The sequence below is a fragment of the Vicugna pacos genome, chromosome 8, assembly GCF_048564905.1.
Source record: "Vicugna pacos chromosome 8, VicPac4, whole genome shotgun sequence".
Lineage (NCBI taxonomy): Eukaryota > Metazoa > Chordata > Mammalia > Artiodactyla > Camelidae > Vicugna > Vicugna pacos.
The window spans coordinates 13,951,009-13,974,522 of NC_132994.1; the positions used below are offsets into that span (position 1 = coordinate 13,951,009).

At 33.7% G+C, this 23,514-nt stretch overlaps 1 protein-coding gene across 3 annotated transcripts in view; it reads right to left on the reverse strand.

Annotated features, from left to right (window-relative positions):
• Positions 1 to 23,514, reverse strand: part of IBTK (inhibitor of Bruton tyrosine kinase) — a 79,892-nt gene that overhangs the window by 12,364 nt on the left and 44,014 nt on the right. For all 3 annotated transcript variants that reach the window (XM_006214345.4, XM_072965539.1, XM_072965540.1), the window contains 6 exons: positions 17,921 to 18,042; positions 16,173 to 16,285; positions 13,357 to 13,505; positions 11,800 to 11,963; positions 10,712 to 10,804; positions 10,025 to 10,168 (listed from right to left, as the gene is read on the reverse strand). In XM_006214345.4, coding sequence (XP_006214407.2) covers positions 10,025 to 10,168; positions 10,712 to 10,804; positions 11,800 to 11,963; positions 13,357 to 13,505; positions 16,173 to 16,285; positions 17,921 to 18,042 — 785 coding nt within the window. The remainder of the gene's footprint in view (positions 1 to 10,024; positions 10,169 to 10,711; positions 10,805 to 11,799; positions 11,964 to 13,356; positions 13,506 to 16,172; positions 16,286 to 17,920; positions 18,043 to 23,514) is intronic.

Consider the following 23,514-nt stretch of genomic DNA (forward strand, 5'->3'; position numbering starts at 1 on the left):
CCACAGCCCCAGATGAAGCCTGACTGCAGCAATGTGGGAGACCTCGAGCCAGATGCACCCACCTAAATGTTAACCAAGCTAAGCCATACTGGATTCCTGACCCAAAGGAAATGTGAGATAATGAACACTGGTTATTTTAAGCCACTGTTTAGGGATAACTTGTTATAAAGCAATAAATAACTAATACAAGATAACACATGAGTTAAGAGGACGATAAAGAAATATTATTATAAATAACTTGGCAAATAAATTTGACAATTTACATGAAATGGATATATCCTGAAAAAAACAATTCAAAGATAAAAAAGCTATATAGAGCTGTACCAAATTTTTAAAAATTGAATTATTTGTCAAACATGTATCTGACAAAGGACTTATACCCAGACTCTGAAAAGAAATCCTAGAACTCAAAAACTTAAAAAGACAAACAGGGCAATTTCAAAAAGCATGCAGGAAGGATCAGAATAGACACTGCACAGAGGAAGACATGTTAGTCAAGCACATGAAAAAGTATTCATTACTCATCAAGGAAACAAACTGAAACCACTATACACCCACCAGAATGGGTAACACTGACAATACCAAATATTGGCAAGGATGTGAAACAACCAACACTCTAATACACTGTTGGTGGAGGATAAAATGATACAAATGATGTGGGAAAAGATCTGGTAGTTTTTAAAACAATAAACATAAATTTTCTATAAAATCCAGCAATTCTTCTCCCTAGTATTTACCAAAGAGAAGTTACAATATATGTCTGCAAAAAAGGACTAAACAGGAAGCAGCTTTACTCATAAGAGGCCCAAACTGGAAAGAGTCCAGGTGTCCATTGACAGGAACCAACATAAATTGTGGTATATTCATACCTTGCATACTACTAAGTAATAAAAAGGAATAAACTATTGGTATACACAATCCAGATAAATCTGAAAACGTGCTGAGTGAAAGAAGCCAAACAGAAAAAAAGTACATTATGTTTCACCGTAATTACATTAAAGTTCTACAACAGGCAAAACTCATCTATAGTCAAAAAAGAAAAACCACAACAGTAGTTGACACTGGGGTGAGAGTAAGGCAAGGAGTAAACAGAACTTTTTGAAGAAAATTTTCTGAGTTAATGGTAATGCTCAACAATTTATTAAAAAGGTTAGTAAACAATGACCAGTGGGGTTTATGCAAGGTTGTTCTAATACTTGAAAAATCCATCCATTTCGTCAGATTAACAGGACAGAGAAAAATCCTATGGAAAAGTTCCATGATCAAGTCAATGGATGCATCAAAAATATGAAATTTAGGAATACATTTTAACAAACCATGGATGCACACAATATATACTAAACTGATATACTAAAACTGTAAAATACTGCTGCGACACATTAAAGAGGATCTAAAAGATTCTGTTTATTCTTGGGAGACTCAGTGACTCAAAGATAACCTGTCAGTCCTCTTCAATTCATGTACAGATTCAAAGCAACACCCAACAAACCCCAGTAGACATTCTTCTTTTTGACAAGCCAAATCTAAGATTTATATAAACACAGTCAAAACTAAGACTAGAAAAACCTGGTAATTTTATTCCTAGTTATATACCCAACAGAGATGCAAATATGTTCAACAAAGACAGGAACTAGAATATCCATAGCAGCACTAACCCTAATAGTAAAAAAAAAAAAAAAAAAAAAAAAGCTACTCAAATGCCAGCAAGAACTGAATGAGTAAAATAAATTATGTGTATTTACACAATGGAATATTAGACAGCACTAATTAAAATATGAATGAATTTATAAATATAATGCTGAGCAAAAGAAGCTAGAAACAAACAATGGTGATTCTATATATAAAAAAAGAGAAATTACTCTATGGAAATAGAAGTAAGGATAGTGAATTGCAGGGGAGGGGACCTCTGAAATGCTAGCAATGTTACTTCTTGATTTGAGAGCTGGCTGCACAAGATAGATACATTTGGTTTGTAAACATACAACAACCTGCACACTTATGATAACTGCACTTCTAAATGGATTATGTTTCAATAAAAAGTAATTTAAAATTTATATCTAATTTTACATGGATAGCACAGAGGAAACAAAAATTATTTAGATCAACTTAATTTTTTTCATAGATCAACTTAAAACACACAAAATTAATCATACCCATCAGAGTTGTAATACTTTGATAATTAGTTAAGAGTGGAATGCATTTACAATATCCACCAAAAAACACGTAAAGAAATTAAAAATCACCTATAAAGATTAATTTAGTTTCCAAAAGATTTCATGCTAAGATTTTTACAGTATCAGAATTTTAAATCAGTGTTTTACTTTACCATAAAAAATGTAAAAAGGATGCGCAGGATACTAGTTAGGGTTAGGCACACTGGCTCTGCTGCTGACTGTGTGGGTTCAAATCCTGGCTCTGCCATGTACTAGCTTTGACCTTGGGAAGATGCTTAATCTCTGAGTTTGTTTCCTCATCAATAACATAGAGATACTAACACAGCCTCCTTTGTTATCAAGGTTACGAACATCAAATATTAATTTATGATAAAATATTTAAACAATACCTGACACATAGAAATGATATGTATGTCTGTTACTGTCCACAACGTTCAAAGCATTTAACAAAATTAACCTATTTTGATATAAGAGAAAGATAAAACAATGAGAACACAAAAGTTCTGACCTGAATACAATTAGTTAACAGGCTTAGTATTTCTTTCCTTCCTAAAGACTGACTTAGAAAAATTCATTCAAAAAACCTTTAATTATTTTGTACACTACACCACATGGTACCCTTAACATCATTTTCAGAACCCTTAATAATAAAACTATGAATAACAATGTAAACAGTTTCCTAGTCTACTAATTTTCTTCCATTTTATTTACTCAGAAAACAAAGTGAACACAAATGCTAACCAGTTAATTTCCCAAAAAGTTAAATTCATAGAAACCATAAAATCCACACCCAGATTAAATTTATAAACTATTTGGGGTAACTTATAGAAAATTAGCAAGGACTTCTAAAATCCTGTATGTTGTTTGAATAGCTCATCTGTACCTGACCTAACCACCAAAACACTTTTATGTGCATTGTCTCATTTAATCTTCACAATAACAATCCTTAACGATAAGTACTTTAATCACCACCTAAGCTTAAGAGTACAGCCAAAGTTGAGGGATCGTGATGAACTTAAGATCACCAGAGATAAGGCAGAACTGGGATCCAAACCCAGTTCTTAATGATCACAAAACTCATGCTTTGCCATTTAGTCTACCACTGGCTTCAGTAAGAAATCAAAACAGTACTCCTTATAAAGTGCCAAAGATGACACAGATGGGAGGAAAATGATGATTCACGCTTTATTTTATCAGCATATGAGCTAAACATCTACTCATAACAAAATCATCTAATGTTTACCAAATTTCTATCTGCTCTATAATCAAATCAATATGAACTACTTCACATAAGATTTTTCTTAAAAAAAGATCATCAAGAACTTAATACATGTTAAAGTCAATCATGTGAACATACTACCAATTAAGTTACAATTTAAGTCTGATAATTGTTAATATTTGTACATTTGTGATTATACAATGTTGAAAATGCTGAGCTAAATGTGTTCCCTTTATTAACTCAGTTCACTCTACATAATACCCCTGTGAAACAGGCACTGTGCTTAGCCCTATTTATGAACAAGAAGACAGAGAAATAACTGATCTAAGTTCACACTGCTACCAGGAAACAGATCTACAATTCAAAGCTCAGCAAGGCTCACCCCAGAACCCAGGCTTAATCACTATTACTCTACTGCTGTGTCCACATTTAAAAACCCTTCACCAATGTAAAATCTTAAATCATATGAGAAAAATTTTCTTTATAGATTTGCCTCAAAAACATGACCCACTAAGATATTCATTTTAAATATATTTCTTCAAAAGGAACTTACCTGTCTTTGACTTTAATCATAAAATTTCCCCCACAACACATGCAGAACATTAAAAAATTAAATACATACACAAAGAACTACTTCCCATGTCCATATCAACTCCTCCCCAAAACACATAAAATCGAAGGTTTCTACTGGCAAACAAGGTAACTATGGTGTGTACACTACAGTGTATCATTAGTCATTTGGGAACACTGTGGGCAAATAAATATTCTTGCCAGAAAATCCACTGAATTTCTTTTGTAAATGATTCATGTCTCTAAATACAGAGATTTCACAATGAGTCTGTATAAAAACCACAAATTGTCAGATTCATCCTAATCTGGCAGTAATTTGGCAGCTCCTAAATGTGGTAAATAATATATACCCTAAAAATACATTTCTTTAATAGCAACTTACAGCATCTCCTTAAGAATAAAGGTAACAGTGCTTATAAAATATCTTAAACTTAACATATTCCTTAATCATGCATAGCAGTTACCTACAAAATGTCTTAAGAAGGTTTCTTTAAATGAGTTCTCTTATTCTTTCCACTGATCATGCCATAATTTGAAACAGTGTCTGATTTCCCACGATTTTACTTTCCTAACTCATAGGCTATGGCTATTTTCCATTTTAGCAGCCAGAGAAATGAAGAAACATTTGTAGCCACATAAAAATTAATCAAGATTTTGCTCCTCAACTACAGAAGCCCTGAAATTTTTGCTTTAATGAATGAAATTCCTAGCTCTAAAAGGTCTTGAAATTGAATAAATAATTGAAATTAGTTTATAATTTATGGGTTAGCTCTAAATGGAATTTGGGAAAATTTACATTCACATCAAGCCAGGCCACAAAGACTGTGCATTTTTCCACTCAAGATGACTTGTGAGAAATGTATTATTTCTCCAAGTAAAACACTTGATAATGAAAAGTGACCAACTCCCATATACACTTGGTGTTTTTGTATTAGATTTAAAATTCAACTGGTTAAAACTTCATTCTAATGCAGAAATCAGTTTACCTTTAATGTTTAACATTGCCACACCTAACTGCATACAGCAGGAGTCCAGCTGCATACTGGGAGTCGTACAGACTAGATTAATGAATGTGTGGACAAACTAAGAAAATTCCTAACCAGAAGCAGAATCAGAGGGCTAATTTGTGATTTGCTAACGAATTGCATGTTAACCTTAGTATTAAGATCAACAAAGTATAAAAAATCTTCTAAAAAATAAATAAAATTAAATTAGACAACTCTTCAGGATGAAGATGTATCTTTGAAAAGCATTTAAAAAAAACAAAGATAAATCACTACAGTAATGAATACATTTTATAAACACAATCTGTAAATCAGATTAAAATGCTAATTTCAGATTAATTTTCTACTTTTTTCAAAGCAGAGCAAAGTTAAAATTCTACCAATTTTCTTTAGGCCAACATTTACGAGAGATATTCTCAGGAAAACAAATCTATTACTTTATTTCTTCAAGCATATACCACATGTGTTTATACTCTATGTGTATCTGATTAAAAATAAACTGATATACTAAAGTTGTAGCCTTCTAAGGATTCAAGAAAGAAAATAATGACTATTTTCAATTATACTAAATATACATCAAAATTCAGGAATACCAAACACCAACCATTTTACATAAATATGTTCTTAAAATTTCTAGCAAATGTTTTCTGATTCCTGACATTAACTTATGATAAAATTTCCATAACTAAATTATATGCATATGTTATATACATATATGCTTATATCTTACATGTTGACATATATACTAATATACACATATTGATATATACATGTAAGATATTGTACTGTTAGCCCATTATTTACTGCTTTTTCACTGATACTCAAGAAGTACATGAATTCAAAAGAATTTAGCAGAAATGAACTTTAAAAGATCCTTCAGATACCAGAAGGTCTTAAGAAGTCATAAAAGGGGTATAAACTGTTAATTTTATGATGATTCTAGATATCCCTCACTTGGATAAAAATTCATAATAAAATTATCCATAATTGGTCACTTAGATAAATTTCTTTGGTCCCCTAAAATACCTAAGACCCATTACTCATTTGTTTGTATTTAAGTTTTCCAACTGCATTTTCATAAAATAAACCTATAATAAACATCACTTATGTTTCATAGTCATCAAATTACTTTTCAAAGAAATATACCGATCATATTTTTGGCCAAATTTTATGGCATTTTTCTTCCCACATGCCTAGAATTCTCCTTAATATGCCACAGTAGACTCCTTTTCGAAATTTAGACAGCCTTTACAACAAGGGAGTCTGAGCTCGTGTTGCTAATAACCGCTGGGGAAAGTTTCTTCCTAAATCGGTATGTCAAAGTCTGAAGTTTCAGATAAACGATTACTTTAATCCTTTCCTCTGAAATCCCATATAAAGTGAGAAGGAAAGTAGTCAGTAAGGCATAAACCCACAAAGGCCAAAGAATAAGGCATTAAGACAATGGCAGACTAAAAGTAATACACTAGTGGAGGATGGAAAAGAGCCAGAATGATCACTAATGTAGTGGAAATAAAGGAAAACTAATAGTCAACAAGTGGGGTGTGAAGCTTGGAACCCTGAAAAGGCTCATACATTGGAAACATCTCATGTATCAAATCCGGAAGTAGCCATGAATATGAAAACATGAATACTGGTTCAAAGATTACTTGTACAGGCGCTGAGAATGTCAGATGTCCTCCCTATCCCCACATGGTCAGATGACTGCACCTCCTTTACCTTGGTAGAAGAAAAATTTGATTGAAAATCATTAGTAACAGAGGCAGGTAGGAGTGAACTGTTGTGTTTAAAATCTACACACTAAACAGCGAAGTATATGAAAAATCTAAACCATACAGTGAGAATCTCAGTCTCAGCCCTAACTGCTTTGCCCTGATCAGCCTCCAAATCCTGGCAACTAAATATAAAAATGAAAAGGCTCCTCTTTAGAGAAACCTGAGACCAAGGAGAAAAGACACCGAGATAGTGCAGTATGGGGGGGGCCTCTAAGGATACTGACAGGTCATCCGACAGTCACACTGAGTGGTCAACCTCTTCCACACAGGCACAGAAAGCTTCCAATCAGAACGTAAAACAATCAACCAAATAAAACAAAACATAGTTCAAATGAGCTAAAACATATAAAAAAAAAGTGAATAAACATGAATGTAAGTCAATGATTATTTTTAACTTTTATAAATGGAATCACATAGTTTTCCCTGATCGGCTTCTTTTGTTCAATATTACATTGATGAGATTCATCCACAGTTGTAGTTAGTCATAATTCATTTTTCATCATTGTGTAGTATTCTACTATACAAGTAAACTGTAATTTATCCACTTACTGCCACAAACATGTAGGTTGTTTCCAGTTTTGATATTTTTACAAATGATGACATAAACATTCTGATACATGTTGCCTGGTGCACATGTGCATATATTTCTGCTTTGTATCCACTAGAGAGTGAAAAAGTTTACAGAGTACAGGTATCTTTAACAGCTGAATGTTGAACAGGATACTATTAAAAGAGCATTATCAGCAAACAAGAAAGAGAGCTCTTGGCAATTAAACATTTTAATAGTTAAAATAAAACATTGTTCAGTAGAAGGGTTACAAGATAAAGTCTGGGAAATGTTCCAGAAAGTAGAATAGGAAGATGATTATGTGGACAATAGAAGAGCAAAAGAAAAATTTTGAAAGAAGTCCAAGGAGAGCAATTTCCAACTAACATTTCTAGAGAAAACAGGAGGAAAGTATCACATGTACAAGACATTCCCGAACTTTTTAAAGACATGCTTTTCCCACTCAGAAGAGTCCATCAAGTACCCAGCATAATGTATCAAAAAAGAATCCACATCACTATGAAATTTCAGAACACTAGGGATAAAGACCCTTCAAGCATCCAGAAAAAAAGGAGAGGGGAAGGAGGGAGGAAACTGGTAACATATTAAGAGTTAGTAACTGGGATGGCATCAGACTTCCCAACAGCAATGAGAAAGAAAAAGGAACTCTACAAATGACTTCCAACTCAGAATTCTATTCCAATCTAACTATCAGTCAAGAATGGAGAGAATAAAAATATCTTCATAGATAATAAGAGTTCCAAAAATGTATGTCCCATGTATGTCCTTTATCAGAAAACTACTGGAGCTGTGCTCCATCAAAACAGAGAATAAACTAACTAACAGAAAAACACAGTATCTAGGAAACAGGATCAAACACTGGAAGGAAGCAAAGGAAATTTCCAGGATGGCAATTCAGGGAAGTCTCAAGATGACACATTCCAGCAGGCCTGGGAAAGACCTAGTTCAGACCAGAGAACTCAGAACAGAGTTCTAAGGAAGATGCTTCCAAGAAATAAACAAAAGCAACAGATAACCTGATACGTTTCATCATACTGCAGAGAGCTATGTTTTAGAGAGTAGTGTTGGGTAAGTACACAGCCAGCAGGGGAAAGCTGAGAGAATTACTTATTTCAGGAAAAAAAAAATAGAAAAATATTTTTAAAAAAATGGAAATACAGTGATACTCACAATATGACTGCGGTGAATCTCAATTAACCAGTCACAAAATAGACGGCTTAGGGCAGAGGACTACTGTTTTTCACTACAAGCCTTGAAGTATTACCATACTTTTAAATTTTTAAACTATGCATTTTAATTTAATTTAAAACATTTTTTATTAGAGCTGGAAGAAACTCCTATATATTAAATAGATTCTGAACCAGGAGTATCTGTCCATTAGTTGGATTTCCTAATTTGAGTGATCACTGTTTTGTTCCTTCTTTTGTTCACTAATTTTTTTGTTTTTAAGTAAGGAAACTGGTTGATGGCCTGGCTAAAACTGTATTTACTAAGCCCAAAGCTTCCTCATGTGCTTAGTTAATTCTCTGAAACTGCAATATATTTAGTATCTTGAGAGCTAATGAAGAACTTTTTCGTGTGTGTTTTCACACTTTTGTTCAGGGAGAACACAAGTCAGTGCTAACAGCTACCGTGTAACCACTACAGAGGCAGTGCTCCCGTCAGTTCTGTAAATCGCCTCACCCCCAGGAACTAGAACTGTGCCTTGCATGTAGAAGGTACACATCAAACACCAATGAATTAAAACATTTTACTCAACCCATTCTCTCAAGTTTTACTCTCTTATCTTTCACTTGGGTTTTCCGACTTCTTGTTTTATTTTTTTCTGTGATCATGTTTTAGATCTACTAGTGGTTCTGACTGACATTAATTTATCCCTATTGGCGGCACTCAAAATAAAATGAGTTGCTACTCCCTTCAAAATAATTTATATTTTATTTGGGAGAAATATTCCCTCTTACAAATATAAAAAGGTACCATTAGAAGCAATGAAGCCCAAACCAAGGTAAGTCTCCAATACTCTCTTCAATGCTTGTGAGAGAACAGAACTCTACTGATCTTTCTTGCCTTTCATACTATCCATGTATTTTTCCTGTAAAATTGGTTTCCAATTAACGTATTAGTTACAAAGAAAAGGGAGGGTGGGAAGGGAGCAAGAAGGACAACCTATTTTACATATCTCAAAATTGCTATGTGACCTCTTTGCAGAGTATTCCTATTAATGCTGCATAAATTATGGGTAAATTCTAATTGAGAAAACTTATATAACAAAATGTTAAAGTAAACTGCCTTGCTTAAAAAGACAATGACAAGTATGATTATAACAATGTAAAGATATTCATGATGCATACAAAAGAACAAAAGAACAAAGAAACTAAGGTGGTAAAAAAAAAGTTTGCTTTTATCAAACTTTGATAAATATTATTTCTTATAAAAAAGAAAAAGTAAGAATGCTCCTTTAAATTGCTTTAGCAACAAACATTAATTAGAATACTAAGAAGAAATTTTACCTACATATACAAAAAAAATTTGAAAATCATGATGTATTTGTCAACAAAAATAAATCCTGTCTTTATTTACCAAGGTCCAATTTTTAATTTAAAAGCAAATAGGGGAATGAAATATTTAAAAAGCCCAGGGGGGAGGCAAGAAATACATTAAAAGATAATGTACAGATATATACTTAATTTAATAAAAAAAAAATCAGAACATACCATGCATTTGCTGGTTTGGGGGCTCTTGAAGGAGCAGTGAAAGCTGTTTCCATGCTATTCATTCCTGAATTATTCTCTTTGGTAGTCATTGCAATCATTTTTCGTTGCTTCTGAGAAAGTTTAACTCCATGGGAAATCATTTTTCTAGAAATTAAGTTAAACCAATCAGTCTCACTGCTTCTGAGAAAGTTTAATCCCATAAGAAATCATTTTGCTAGAAATCAAGCCAATTAGCATTCATTTCTACTTAACGAAGGCTACGGGTAATTATTTTGCTTTCTGTTTATTTGATGAAATTTTACTACTACTAGATCAAAATGACCATGTAAGTTTCAACAGATTGTCACTGTATAATCAGTTTATACTATCAATGATCAAGAAATAGCTACATACGCCCTCCTACTAACACACTTGCATCAGAAATAGTCCAATCATCATTTTAGAGGCAAATTTTTAGTATATAATATTGTATTTCACAAGAGCTGGACTATCAGCCCAACTCAATCTTCAGCATGTATTTAAGAAATACTTTTATGGAGGCTAAATTACCTAGGAAAGAGCTTATAATTAACTTTAATATCAAATGCAGAAAAACAACAGGAAAGGTCCAGTAGGTCTTTCCAGTTCCTTAGGGCAGAACTATGTAACACAACATGGTCTTTACTTCTTTATGATTTTGTAACCAACCCCAGATTTGTCTTTGGTGTAGCTCCACACTTTTGTCTGCTTTCTTCAATTTGCATGATGGTTCTGAGGTCCATGACAGGAGGGCTGACAGGACTAAAAAACAATATAAAAGTTGCTTTACAACACATTCATTTATCCATAAAGTCCAACCCACAAACTTCACTGAAACTGCAAATTATATAAAAAATCAATGAGAGGATAATAGGTCTATTTTATCAGCTGTGGCCAACTTTAAAAAGGATTTTTGAATGAAAGCTACTTTTATATGTACATAGATAAATAATAACTAAAATGCATCCAAAGTCATAATGTTAAGTGATACATGTTTAATAACAGTCTAACATTAGTAATTAGAAGATGCTTCTAGGTGTTCCCACAAATATGTTTATCTGGGCAAAAAAATTGAGAACAATGTCTGAACTATCTTTAGACCATGAAGCATCATAAACCGGGACATCATAATCTTTGTTCTAACTGTGTGAAATATAACATATTTCAAAACAATTACACAAATGGTCCAGATGATAATATAATTAAGTCAATTAACAGTTTTAGCCTATTATAAGCCATACTAGGTGTATAAAGATGAAGTACAAGCTCAATATTTGAAAAATATTACGTTAAATACTCCTTCAGTTTCAAAAACTAACTTTTCTAAATAAAAGAAAAAATATGAAGAGAATATAGGTTAAGTTAAAAGCACATAATTGTGAATAACACATTTTGTGAGATCTTAAAAACCCCTTAATGTGCTTTAAAAAAAAAAAAGCTAAAATAAGCCCTCAAGCGACAAAATGGTCTCCCTGAGTGGGAGTTTTAAAAAAAAAAAAAAAAAAAAAAAGCTGCTATGAAGTGACTGTGTGTGTTATATAGCATTTACCAAAACTCACTGATGACATTACAAAGCAACTAAATTTTGACGAGAAAAAAGCCTTTTAGCTGGTTAGGAATTTGTATACATTTAGGTAACTGTGTATTAGAAATTTATATTACTAATTTTTGAATGTGCTTTATTAAAAATTTTTGTTTAACTAAAAATGAACGGTATTTCTCAGACTAACAGGTACAGAACAAAATGAAAAGTCTACCTGAAAGACCCAGAAACCCAACTGGAAGAGCTGGTAGTGTCAATTCTGTTACTGGGAATGGGCTGTGGAGCAGATATTTTAAGTACTGGTGATTTTTCCCATGGTTTTAAATCTTCCCGAAAATATGCAGGAGGCGTACCATTAACATATGATTTACTTTTCCCCTGAAGGTAAGGAAAAAAAACATTAAAAAAGTGAGTAATAATGGATACCTCTAGCACAGCAGCTAACACATAGTTTATACTTAGGAAATATTGGTTAAACTGTATAAAAGAATAAAATCTTATGACAATAATCATCCAGCATTTTTAATTCAGTTCTTCCACTGAATTTTTTAATAACTGATCAATTCTCAAGCCATATTGGTGACTATAACCCAATTATTCTAAGCTTTGGGAGAAATTTTTAGGGAAATAAGTTTGCATATTAAATCCCTATTTACACAAGCACTAAATTAAAATGTTAATAAATGAAAGTTTCTTAAATATGACATGAAGCAGTTAACATTAATGTCCATGACTTTAAAATGAAACAGAATGAAAGTTTGGTGTAAATGTCATATAATTCACTATGGGTGTAATTAAAGGACTCTGAATAAAATTAAAGCCAAATAATATAAACACTTCAAAAAAGACCCTAAATTAACTATTGCTATTACAAAAGGTCAAGGAAGTTACTGAAATGGTATGTCCACTGCCAGGATAGATTCTTATACTACCACCAGACATTCACAGCATGTCTTCAACCTTCCTTTAAACCTCAACTGTCTTTCACACCAACCTCAGTGCTAGTATGAAATTGCCCCCAAACTTCTACCCTGTATTAAAAATCACAAAAAAATGTTTCAAATCAATCCTTGAGGCCTAGAAGACTCTAATAAGAAAGAGAAAATTTTCTATTGTCTCATAAATTTCTAGAAGTTTTAATACGTTTGGTGGATGTATAGAGGTTAGAAAAAAATTATCTACTAAAGTAAACATTTCCCTTCCCTAATGATTAACAATTATGGAGTAAAATGTTAAGAGATGTCTAAAAAGTGGCCTCCCCAGAGTCGGCCGGACTAGGAATTTAGCAACTTAGTGTCAGCTGTGCTAGACAAGGAGACTTTCACTCCAGCTGCACTGCCCCAGCTCCCTCCATGGAGGGAAGACACCAAACAGATTCTGAAATTAGGCTTACTTTCAAAAACCATCTTCTTTCAACAGTTTTTAGCTGGTGTTACCTGACAGTTCACAAAACAAATTTCAAATAATTTAGTCATAAATACATACTTCAGTATGTCTATACAGTATTGCTATATTTTAACATCAATATTACATTTTATTGCATAAAGATTAAAATTCAACATAATAAAGGGCTCAAAACTGCCACTGAAATCTTTAAAACTAGACGTATTAGGCAAATTTGAGAAAACTAACACTACATGTCATTAAATTATACTTTCTTATAAACCAGTCAGAAGTGTTTTAAAATTAGAGTAAAAATAATGAAAAAGTAAACTGTCTATAAACTGAAGTCTGACAAAGATAGTGCATTAATAAACAAATAAAAACAAACCTCAATCTTATCTGAATGAAATCCTGTTGTGAAATCAGGGGACTGTAAATCTCTAGGACTACCCACTCCGGCGTAGCTTCCTTCAGAGTCTGATGTCAACAGTTCTGGAAGAGAGTCTACAGAATTGGTCTTACCAGACTTTAATAATCCTAAAAGGTAAAACAATTTTAAATATTAAACACATATACATTACACACATATGTATTACATTTAGTGAACTAAATAGTGCTAAAAACTTCCATTTATCCAGATTTAGTAACAATTAGACTCTCTGTACCAAAAGCTTAATAATTCAAGCTAACTGAAGAAATCAGTTGAACTGAAAACCTGAAATGGAGATTTTAAAACAACACTTTTATTCATTTCAATTACACATCAATTATGCAGTGAACCTGAGGAATACAGTTCTTTGGTATCTATTAAAGAAGTGATTCAGAACTTTTTCCCCCCTCATAAAAATAAAGAAGGAAGACAAAATTAATAAACTCCACACCGCTCCCCTTGTCCATCGGTCTCTGCACCTATGCAGAAGGGGAGCAGCCCCAGCCTGTGCGGGAGGCTATAATGCTTCTGTCTGCCACTCATCTAACCAGCAGACTGACCCAGCAGCAGAGGCCTTGCTGAAGCCAACTGTGGCCTGTTTGAGAGTCTTCCTTCTGCAAAATACCTACAGACTGAGAGCTATTTTCAATTAGCTTATCACCTAACGCATGAGTTGTTACGAAATGTATAAACCATTTCTTCTCTTAGGCAAGCTAAATACTTATCTCCCTGCTACACCTGGTCCAAGTTCTTTAGCAGATCAACTATTTCAAGTAATAAGAGTAAAAAAACTTTTGCTTTGGTTCATGCATTTATTTTCATATTTAAAATGTAGGACAGTCTAAATGAAGTGGCAAAATTAATTATATGAACTGTAACTAAAAGTTGTACAATTGATTTGAAAATAAAACATATCATCTCGAATAAATTCAGTAAGTTTTGTTTTTTAAAGTAAATCACCTTGACAAGACACATGCCTTTTTTTTGTTGTTATTGTTAAAACAGTTTGGAAATAACATCAAGTATTTTTCCCCCACAATCTTAAATATTTTTAAGAGTAGCAAATTTTCATAAAAGAGAGTATGTTTAATTCTGGAATGCTCCCAGAAGTCAGTTAGAAATAAACCTAATGAATAAAAAAGATGATTTAAGTAGCCAACAATTATTTTTGATAAAAAACATTTTCACAGAATGCCTTCTGTCTAACTTTAAGGATCGACACAAACAAAAGATAAGCCTTCACACGACTGTCCTTGATGAAATTTGCTGAATAGGTTTTTTGGGACCCCAATTAAATTTAACCTTTCAATCATTATTTGCTTTGGCCTAGATAGACTGGTACAGTAGGAAGAATACAGAATTGGAATCAAGAAAATAAATTATATTTGTCTGTTACTACCTCAAATCACTTAACTTTTGAGCTTGTTTCCTCAAATTTAAAGGAAGGAGCATAAATTAGTTCATTACTGTATCTTCCAGCTCTGAAATGCTAAGACTCTAAAACATGTGCTAACAATAACATCATTAAAAGCAAACCAAATATCCACTTTTTCTATAAATCTTTTAGGTATCTGAAAAATCACCAGTTTCATGACTGCCTGTCCATTTATTAATCCTTCCATCAACCCACCTATGCCTCCTTCTAAGGATTAGAGGTAATTCATGTAACACAGAGAACATAAAATTACAGAATTTTAAACTTTAAAAGGTCCTAAAATAGGAATCAGGGGATACAGATGTAAAACAACTATTCTTGATATTATTTTTTCCTTTCAGCTTTATTGAACGTGTCAAGTACCTCATTTGTAGTATCTTGTTAAACATAAAAATATGTTCTTCTTTGCAATGAATAATAGCTATTTCTTTCACAGGGACAATGTGCACTTGTTTTTTGCAAAGTTGCTTGTATAAGGCTGACTATGAAAATCCTGCTGATAAAAACTGCACCAATTTGTGTTTTATTGTTATAGATATAACTACTAGTTCTGAAAGCCACACTATAGTCTCATTATTTTTTTGTCACACTTCAATTTTTGTCTAAAGAAAACTTATTAAAATTTAGGTAGTTTTAATCTGGATCTAATCAGAGGAATCTAGAATGTGGGGGAATCTACAGTATCACTGGCCTAATGATAATGGTACTGCGGTCATATAGAAGACTATCCTTATTTTCAGAAGATTCATATTAGCAATGGGGGGTAGGGGGGAGTCATGTCTTCAGCTTAGTTGCATGTGGCTCAGTAAAAAGTAAAAAGTGCATGTGTAGAATGTTTGGGGGATGAGCGAAGACAGCATGCAATACAAAGCCTGCAAGAAAAAGCAAATGTGGTAAGAGGTTAGCAATAAATCTGGATAAACGGTATAAAGGTATTCGGTGTATTTTTCTTTCACCTTTTTAGTAACTTGAAGATTTTCAAAATAAAAAATTAGGGAAAAAATTTTAGAAAAACTACATAACCTTACTTTCAAACAGGCTCACATAATGCCTGATACAAAACGTGTTCTATTGTACTACTGGATGGCACCTCCTTATGCACATCCCACATGGCATCTCGCCTGGATCACTGATACTTGTGTGTGTGTGTAAACTGAATCCACATGATAACAGTATCCCTGCCATGTTTTGCCTACCTCTAGCCCTCTATGTCACTAGACAAAGTGGTCTTTCTAAAAACATAAATCTTATCCAGTCACATATGTTAAATGAATTAGATACGGAATGGAGATTTGAAAGTTTAGATCAGAAAATATACCCTAAAACACTTTCCACTCACCTGTAGATGGTGGACTCTGAATAATATCTGAAAGGTTATAACCTCCAGAACTATCTGATCGCTTACGTGGCTTCTTTTTTGCTTTTGTTTTTGTCTTCTTGAACATACTTTCCCTAGGAAAAGAGCAAACAAAAAGTCACCTAAAAAAAAAATTAGTTAAAGATGAAACAGCAGAAGAACGATGCCTTTTGAGCAACAGAATATAGCATGCTGGTCAAACAGAAAACACAACGACATGGAAGGATATGCACGCTCTGGGACCATTTACCTATGTGGTCTGGAGCAAATCACTCAATTTCACTGAACCTCAGTGTGATACTATCACTTGTTCTAACTCTAGCATTTCTGTAAAATTCAGAAACAAGTTGGTATATAGGAAAATGTTTTGAAAAGTAAAATACTGGACACATTCACACACAATCTATTATAAACTATGATCTTGAACTAGAAATATTTGATGATAATTTTTAAAGTATTTCAAGGGCTGTGTAATTCCCTGAATTAAGTTTTATTAATCAGGAAAGGGAAAATAAAATTATCTAAGAACTACAATTGCCTTGTTTCACATCTCACTATATAACTCATCCACAGTTACACAGGGTCAGCTGTGGATACTATTATTTTGTAAAGGATAATAGATTTATGTCAATGTTAATTTTATTATAACTTTTAATATAATAATATGCCATACGTCTAAGTCAGGTATCTATAGACTTCAAGTATCCCAATGGCTACTATCAAACTCTAGAAAAAGAGTTTAAAAAAAATTGCTGGAACTAAAAAGTTTTTCAGTGAGCTACACAGCTGATTATTATGCACACACATATATACACACTCACACATATATAAATGACTTTAATACCCCCAAATTTTATTTTAACAGATCATTTACCAAACAGTAAAAAAGTAATTTTATAACCAGCTGGTAAGTGAGACTAAAGTGCAGGTTGGAAATTCTAAGCAGGACTTGTCAAATGGTCAACAGAACGATCATGTAGGACCTGGGATATTTTGTTGGAGGACTCCCAAACGCCAGCCACTGCAGGTACTCTCTCTTGAACCAGTAGGGCTCTCTTTACAGAGGGATCCAGAGGAGTGGCTGATGCACTCCCCTTGGTTCACCCTCTCCAGAAGGAGACCCTCTAGTCTTTGGCCAAGACAGAAGAGGGGCAATCACTTTGTTGAATGAGCCTCAGGAAGAGATTGATGATACTTGAAAAAAAATCTCAAAAAATGCTCTTTTCCAAATTCAACTACTTACCCCGGTCCTTATAAACCTAGTGCCTCTAATTCTTAAGCCTTTCCAGAATTCAGTTTTTCTATTTTAAGTCATTACTGCTCAGCTGCCACTTTCCGAGGTCTAAAACTGTTTAACATCCGCTGACTGCCATTTACTCTTTTCCTGTTCTCTCTGCTTAAGCACAACATGCCTTTTTTATTTCTTTCCTATAATCTCAGCAAGGTTTTAAAATGTAGTTAACAGGAACGCACTTATTTAACCCAATATACTTAACCGTAAAGCTACATTCCTTTCATATTTATACTTAATTTTGTTATACCTGCAAATATTAATTATATTTACTTCATATTTTATCAAGGCTAAGAATGAACATGAATACCTATTTTTTATGTCAGGTTTCTCACTTTTTCTTTCAGTACCAATATGAAAGTGTCAGTAGTGTAAAGACTGGGGAGAGAGGGAGAAGGAAAGGAGAAAAGAAAAAAACAAAAACAAAAACAGAGCTTACGAATAATTTTGTTCCAAGTTTATTTCTTCTTTCAAAAAGACATCACCATCTTCTACATCCAAATAGCTAATATCTGGTCCATCTTGATACGGTGTAATGACTCTTCTATCCATTGCTGGAATCTATAGGGAAAAAGATGCCACTTTTTAAATACAAAATTTGCAGAGGAATGACATCAGCAACATGGTGGACTGAAAAGCTACCTGTATCTTTCCCCTTCAAATACAACCACCATCCACAGCTAAACAGAGGTGCCTCTGCCCAACCCACTCAGACACCAGAGACTTCCACACATTTGTACAGCTAAAGATGGCTGGACTAGAACACACAGAGTAGGCGGAACTGAGGGAACAGCGGAGTCGCCTGCAATTCTGGGCCTCTAACCATGGCAGCTGAGCCCACAGCTTCAGAGAACCCAGTAGCAGCAGGTGAGGTGGTGCACACAGCCCTGGCATCCTGAACAGAGCAGGGCTCATAACCACAAGTAACTGGGTAGCAGTGGCAATGTGTCCTGGAACCCAGCCCATGCCCCCGCCCACCATCCACAGTGACAGAGTCCCCCAGCACAGTGGCAGAGCCCATTAACCTTACAACACTGGACACAGTAGAGGTACCTGTGCAACCTTGACTCTCCCCACCCCCATTATCCTCCTCCCTTCACACTGCGGAGTTTGTAACTCAAGGAATCCAGGACACTGGGGAAGAACCCACTATCCCAGTGATGACAGCAGCTGTGGGAAAAGAAAGGCAGTAAGAACCCTAGAGGCACAAGAAGCAATAAAGAAGGCACAGAGGCACTCCTCTTACCGAGACGATGGAGCCTTGAAAGTACCAACTCTCAAATATAACTAAAGGCAGCTCAGGTAAGAGAAACCAAAACTTTGTGTTGTAATGCCACCTACTGGAAAGCAAAAGAAAAGTCTCTAACTTCTAACCTGTCATTAACTTCAAGTGCCCCTACAGGGGAACAATTCATTGAGCACCACAAAGAAGCAGTTAACACTATACTACAAAAAGAAAATAACAATTCTCCAGGCACCAAAATCGTGACTACTGCTATCGCCCTGATCAAGAATTCAGCACAGCTGTCATGAAGGAACTCAGTGAGCTACAAGAAAAGTCAGAATGGCAGTTTAATGAGCCCAGGAATAAAATTAATGAACAGAAGGAATACTTTACCAAAGAGACTGAAACTCTAAAAAAGAACCAAACAAATGCTGGAGCTGAAGAATTCAATAAGAGAGATTAAGAATGCATTAGAAAAGCAATGGCAATAAAGCAGACCATGTGGGAGACAGAATTAGCAAGCTCAAAGGTAAAAAATCTTAAATTGATACAAGTAGAAAAGAGAAATAAGATACCAAAAATCTGAGGAAATTCTACAAGACCTATCTGTTTCAGGAAGGACAGCACTGGGATAATGAGTATCCCAGAAGGAGGAAAGAGAGAGAAGGGAGCAGAGTTGTTTTTTAAAGAAATAATAACAGAACTTCCCAAACCTGGGGAAGGAACTGGATATGCAAGTCCATGAAATTAAGAAAACACCTATTACCTCAATGCAAAATAACCTTCTCCAAGACATTATATTAAAACTGTCAAGTCAATGATAAAGAAAGAGTTTTAAAGGCAGCCAGGGAAAAAAGGATGATAGCCTACAAAGGAAACTTCATTAGTCTATCAGCAGATGTCTCAGCAGAAACCCCAAAGGCCAGGAGGGAGGAAACGACATTCTCAAAATGCTAAAAGATAGAAGTGTCACACAAGAATACTCTATGCAGAGAAGTTATCATTCAAATATGAAGGAGAAATAAAGGCTTTTCTAGACAAACAAAAACACTAGATCTGCCAACAAGACATGTTGAAAGGAGCTCTCCTAATAGGAACAGACGCAAAAGTACACACAACTTTGAGCAAGATGATAAAACAGAATCAGAAAATTGCAACTCTTTATCAGGTTTTTAAAACACTTTATTACAGCATAAAGGTTAAAGACAGAAAAAAAGAAAGCCGAAGAATAACTACAGCTATTTCTGTTTGGTAACAAATTCACAACATAAAAAGGGATAATTTGAGAAAAACATAAAACGGGATAAGGAAAATTTCTATAGGTAAATGAAGATAACATAGTATGAGCAGAAAAAAGACTATTTTATCTATGAGACATTTTGTACAAAGCTCAGGGCAATGACCAAACTTCAAGTTATAGAACAGAGAAACAAAACATGAAAAAAGAGGAAACTGAGAAAAATAAATAAACGACCAAATCAAAATGACAGACAAAAGCACAAGGTAAAAGAAACAATGGAATATCGAGCAACCAAAAAACAAAATGTGGAATTTCAGAACTAAGTCCTCATCTATCAATAATCACCCTAAATGTAAATGTATTGAATTCACCAATCAAAAGACACAGTAGCTGGATGCATTAAATAACAAGACCCAACTATAAGCTGTCTTCAGGAGACTCCTCTCAGCTCTAAAGACAAACACAGGCTCAAAGTGAAGAGATGGAAGATGATACTCCAACCAAATGGCAGCAAAAGAAAGCAGCTGCAGTCATACTCATACCAGACAAAATAGACTTCAAGCCAAAAAGTTAACAAGAGACAAAAATGGTCAGTATATAATAATGAAGAGGACAATTCATCAAATAAACATAAAAGTGATGAATGTATGTATACCTAACATAAGAGCACTAAAATATATAAAACAATTATTAACAGAACCAAAGAAAAATTGATAGCAACACAATAGTTGGGGACATTTAACACCCCACTTACATCAACAAATAGATCATCCAGACAGAATGTCAACAATTAAACAGTGGCCTTAACTGAAATGACAGGCCAGATATATCTGATAGATTTGAAAAGAACATTTCATCCAAATGCAGCAGAACACACATTCTTTTCAAGCACACATGGAGTTTTCTCAAGAATAGATCATATGTTGGGACATAAAACAAGTCTCAACAGATTTAAGACTGAAATCCTACCAAACATCTTTTATGATTACAATGATATGAAACCAAGAAGAAGAACAGTGGAAAAACCATAAATATGTAAAGAATGAACAAAATGCTACACAACTATTGAGTCAATGAAGAAATCAAATGAGAAATAAAAAAATCACCTTAAAACAAATGAAAATGAAAATATGACATACCAAAATGTACGGTATACAGCAAAAGTGGTAGTAAGACTTTGTAGCAACAGAGGCCTACCTCAAGAAACAGGAAAAACACACCTAAAGAACTAGAAAAAAGAACAAAGCCCAAAGTTAGTAGAAAGAAGGAAATGTAAAGATCAGGGAAGACATAAATGAAATAGAGAAGACAGTAGAAAAGATAAATGAAACCCAGAGTCAGCTCTTTGAAGATAAGCAAAATTGATAAATCATTAGCTAGACCCACTAAGAAGAAAAGAAGGCCTGATAAATAAAATAACAAATTAAAGAGAAAAAAATAACAGATACCACAGAAATATAAAGGATTATTAAGAGAATATACAAATTGGAAAAACTAGAAAAAATGGACAAATTCTTAGAATCATAAACCTTTCCAAGACTGACTCATGAAGAAATATAAAATCTGAATAGACCAATCACTAGCACAGAGACTGAAACAGTAATCAAAAAGCCTTTAAAAATAAGTCCAGGACCAGACGGCTTCAGAGGTGATTTCTAGCAAACAAAGACCTAATATCTATCCTCAGACCTCCAAAAAATGAAGAAGAGAGAATGCCTTCTAACTCATTTTACAAGGCCAATATCATCCTGATACCAAAACCAGACAAAGACAACATAAAAAAAGAAAATCACAGGCCAACTGATGAACATAGATGCAAAAATCCTCAACAAAATATTAGCAAACCAAATTCAACAATACTTCAAAAGGACCATAAAATAATCAAGTGGGATTTATGCCAGGGATTTAAGTATGGTTCAACATCCACAAATCAATCAACATGATACACTGTATTAACAGAATTAAGGATAAAAATCATATAATCATATCAACAGATATAGAAAAAGCATTTAACAAGATTAAACACCCATTTAAGATACAAGTCTCCAGAAAGTGGGTACAGAAGGGATGTATCTCAATATAATGAAATCCGTATGTGACAAACCCATAGCTAACATACTCAATGATGAAAAATTGAAGGCTATACCTCTAAGATCAGGAATTAAGACAAGATGCTCATTCTCACCACTCTTATTCTGTATAGTATCAGAAGTGCTAGCCAGAGCAATTAGACTAGAAAAAAAAATAAATAAAAGGCATCCAAATTAGAAAGGAGGAAGTAAAATTGTCACTATTTCCAGATGACTTACATACAGAAAACCCTGAAGACTCAACCAGAAAACTATTAGAAATAATAAACAGTAAAGTTGCAGGATACAAAATCAACACATCAACACACACACACATACACTTATATTTCTATACGCTGACAATAAGCAGTCACCAACAGAAATTAAGGAAACAATCATATTTACAATGGCAACAAAAATAAAATACCTATGAATAAAATTAAAGAGAGTGAAAGACCTTTACACTGAAAATTGTAAGACTTTGTTTAAAGAAACTGAAGAAGACACAAATAAATGGAAAGATATTCCATGCTCATGGACTGGAAGAATAAATTATAAAAATGTCCATATTACTTAAAGCAGTCTAATTCAATGCAATCCCTATCAAAATCCCAAGCACATTTTTCACAGAAATAGAACAAAAAGATCTAAAATTTATATGGACCCACCAAAGACCACTAATAGTCAAAGCAATCCTGAGAAAAAAAGAACAAAGCTGATGGCATCACACTCTCTGGTTTCAAACTATATTACAAAGCCATAGTAATCAAAACAGCACTGGCAGAAAAACAGATGCAAAGATACCTGAACAGAATTGAAAGCCCAGAAATAAACACTTGCAAATATGGACAATTAGTTTATACAAAGAACCAAAGAACATATAATGGAGAAAGGACAATCTCTTCAACAAATGATGCTGGGAAAACTGAACAGCCACATGTAAAAAAACGAAAGTAGACCACTAATTCACAGCATACACGAAAATCAACTCATTCAAAGTGGATTAAAGACTTGAATATAAGACCTGAAACCATAAAACTCCTAGAAGAAAACACAGGCAATATGCTCTTTGGTATCAGTCTTAGCAATATCTTTCTCGATATGTCTCCTCAGGTAAGGAAAACAAAAGCAAAAATAAACAAACAGAATTACATCAAACTAAAAAGCTTTTGCACAGCAAAGGAAACCATCAATAAAATGAAAAGACAACCTACCAAATGGGAGAAGATATTTGCAGATGATATATATGAAAATAATTTATACAACTCAGTAACAGTAAAAACACCTGATTACAAAAATGGACAAAGGAGTTGAATATGTATTTTTCAGAAGAACACATACGGATGGGCCAGTAGGCACATGGAAAGATGTTCAGCAACACTAATTATTAGGGAAAGGCAAATCAAAACCACAATGAGATATCACCTCACACCTATCAGAATGGCTATCATCAAAAAGACAAGAAATAACATGTGTTAGCAAGGATATAAGGAAAAGGG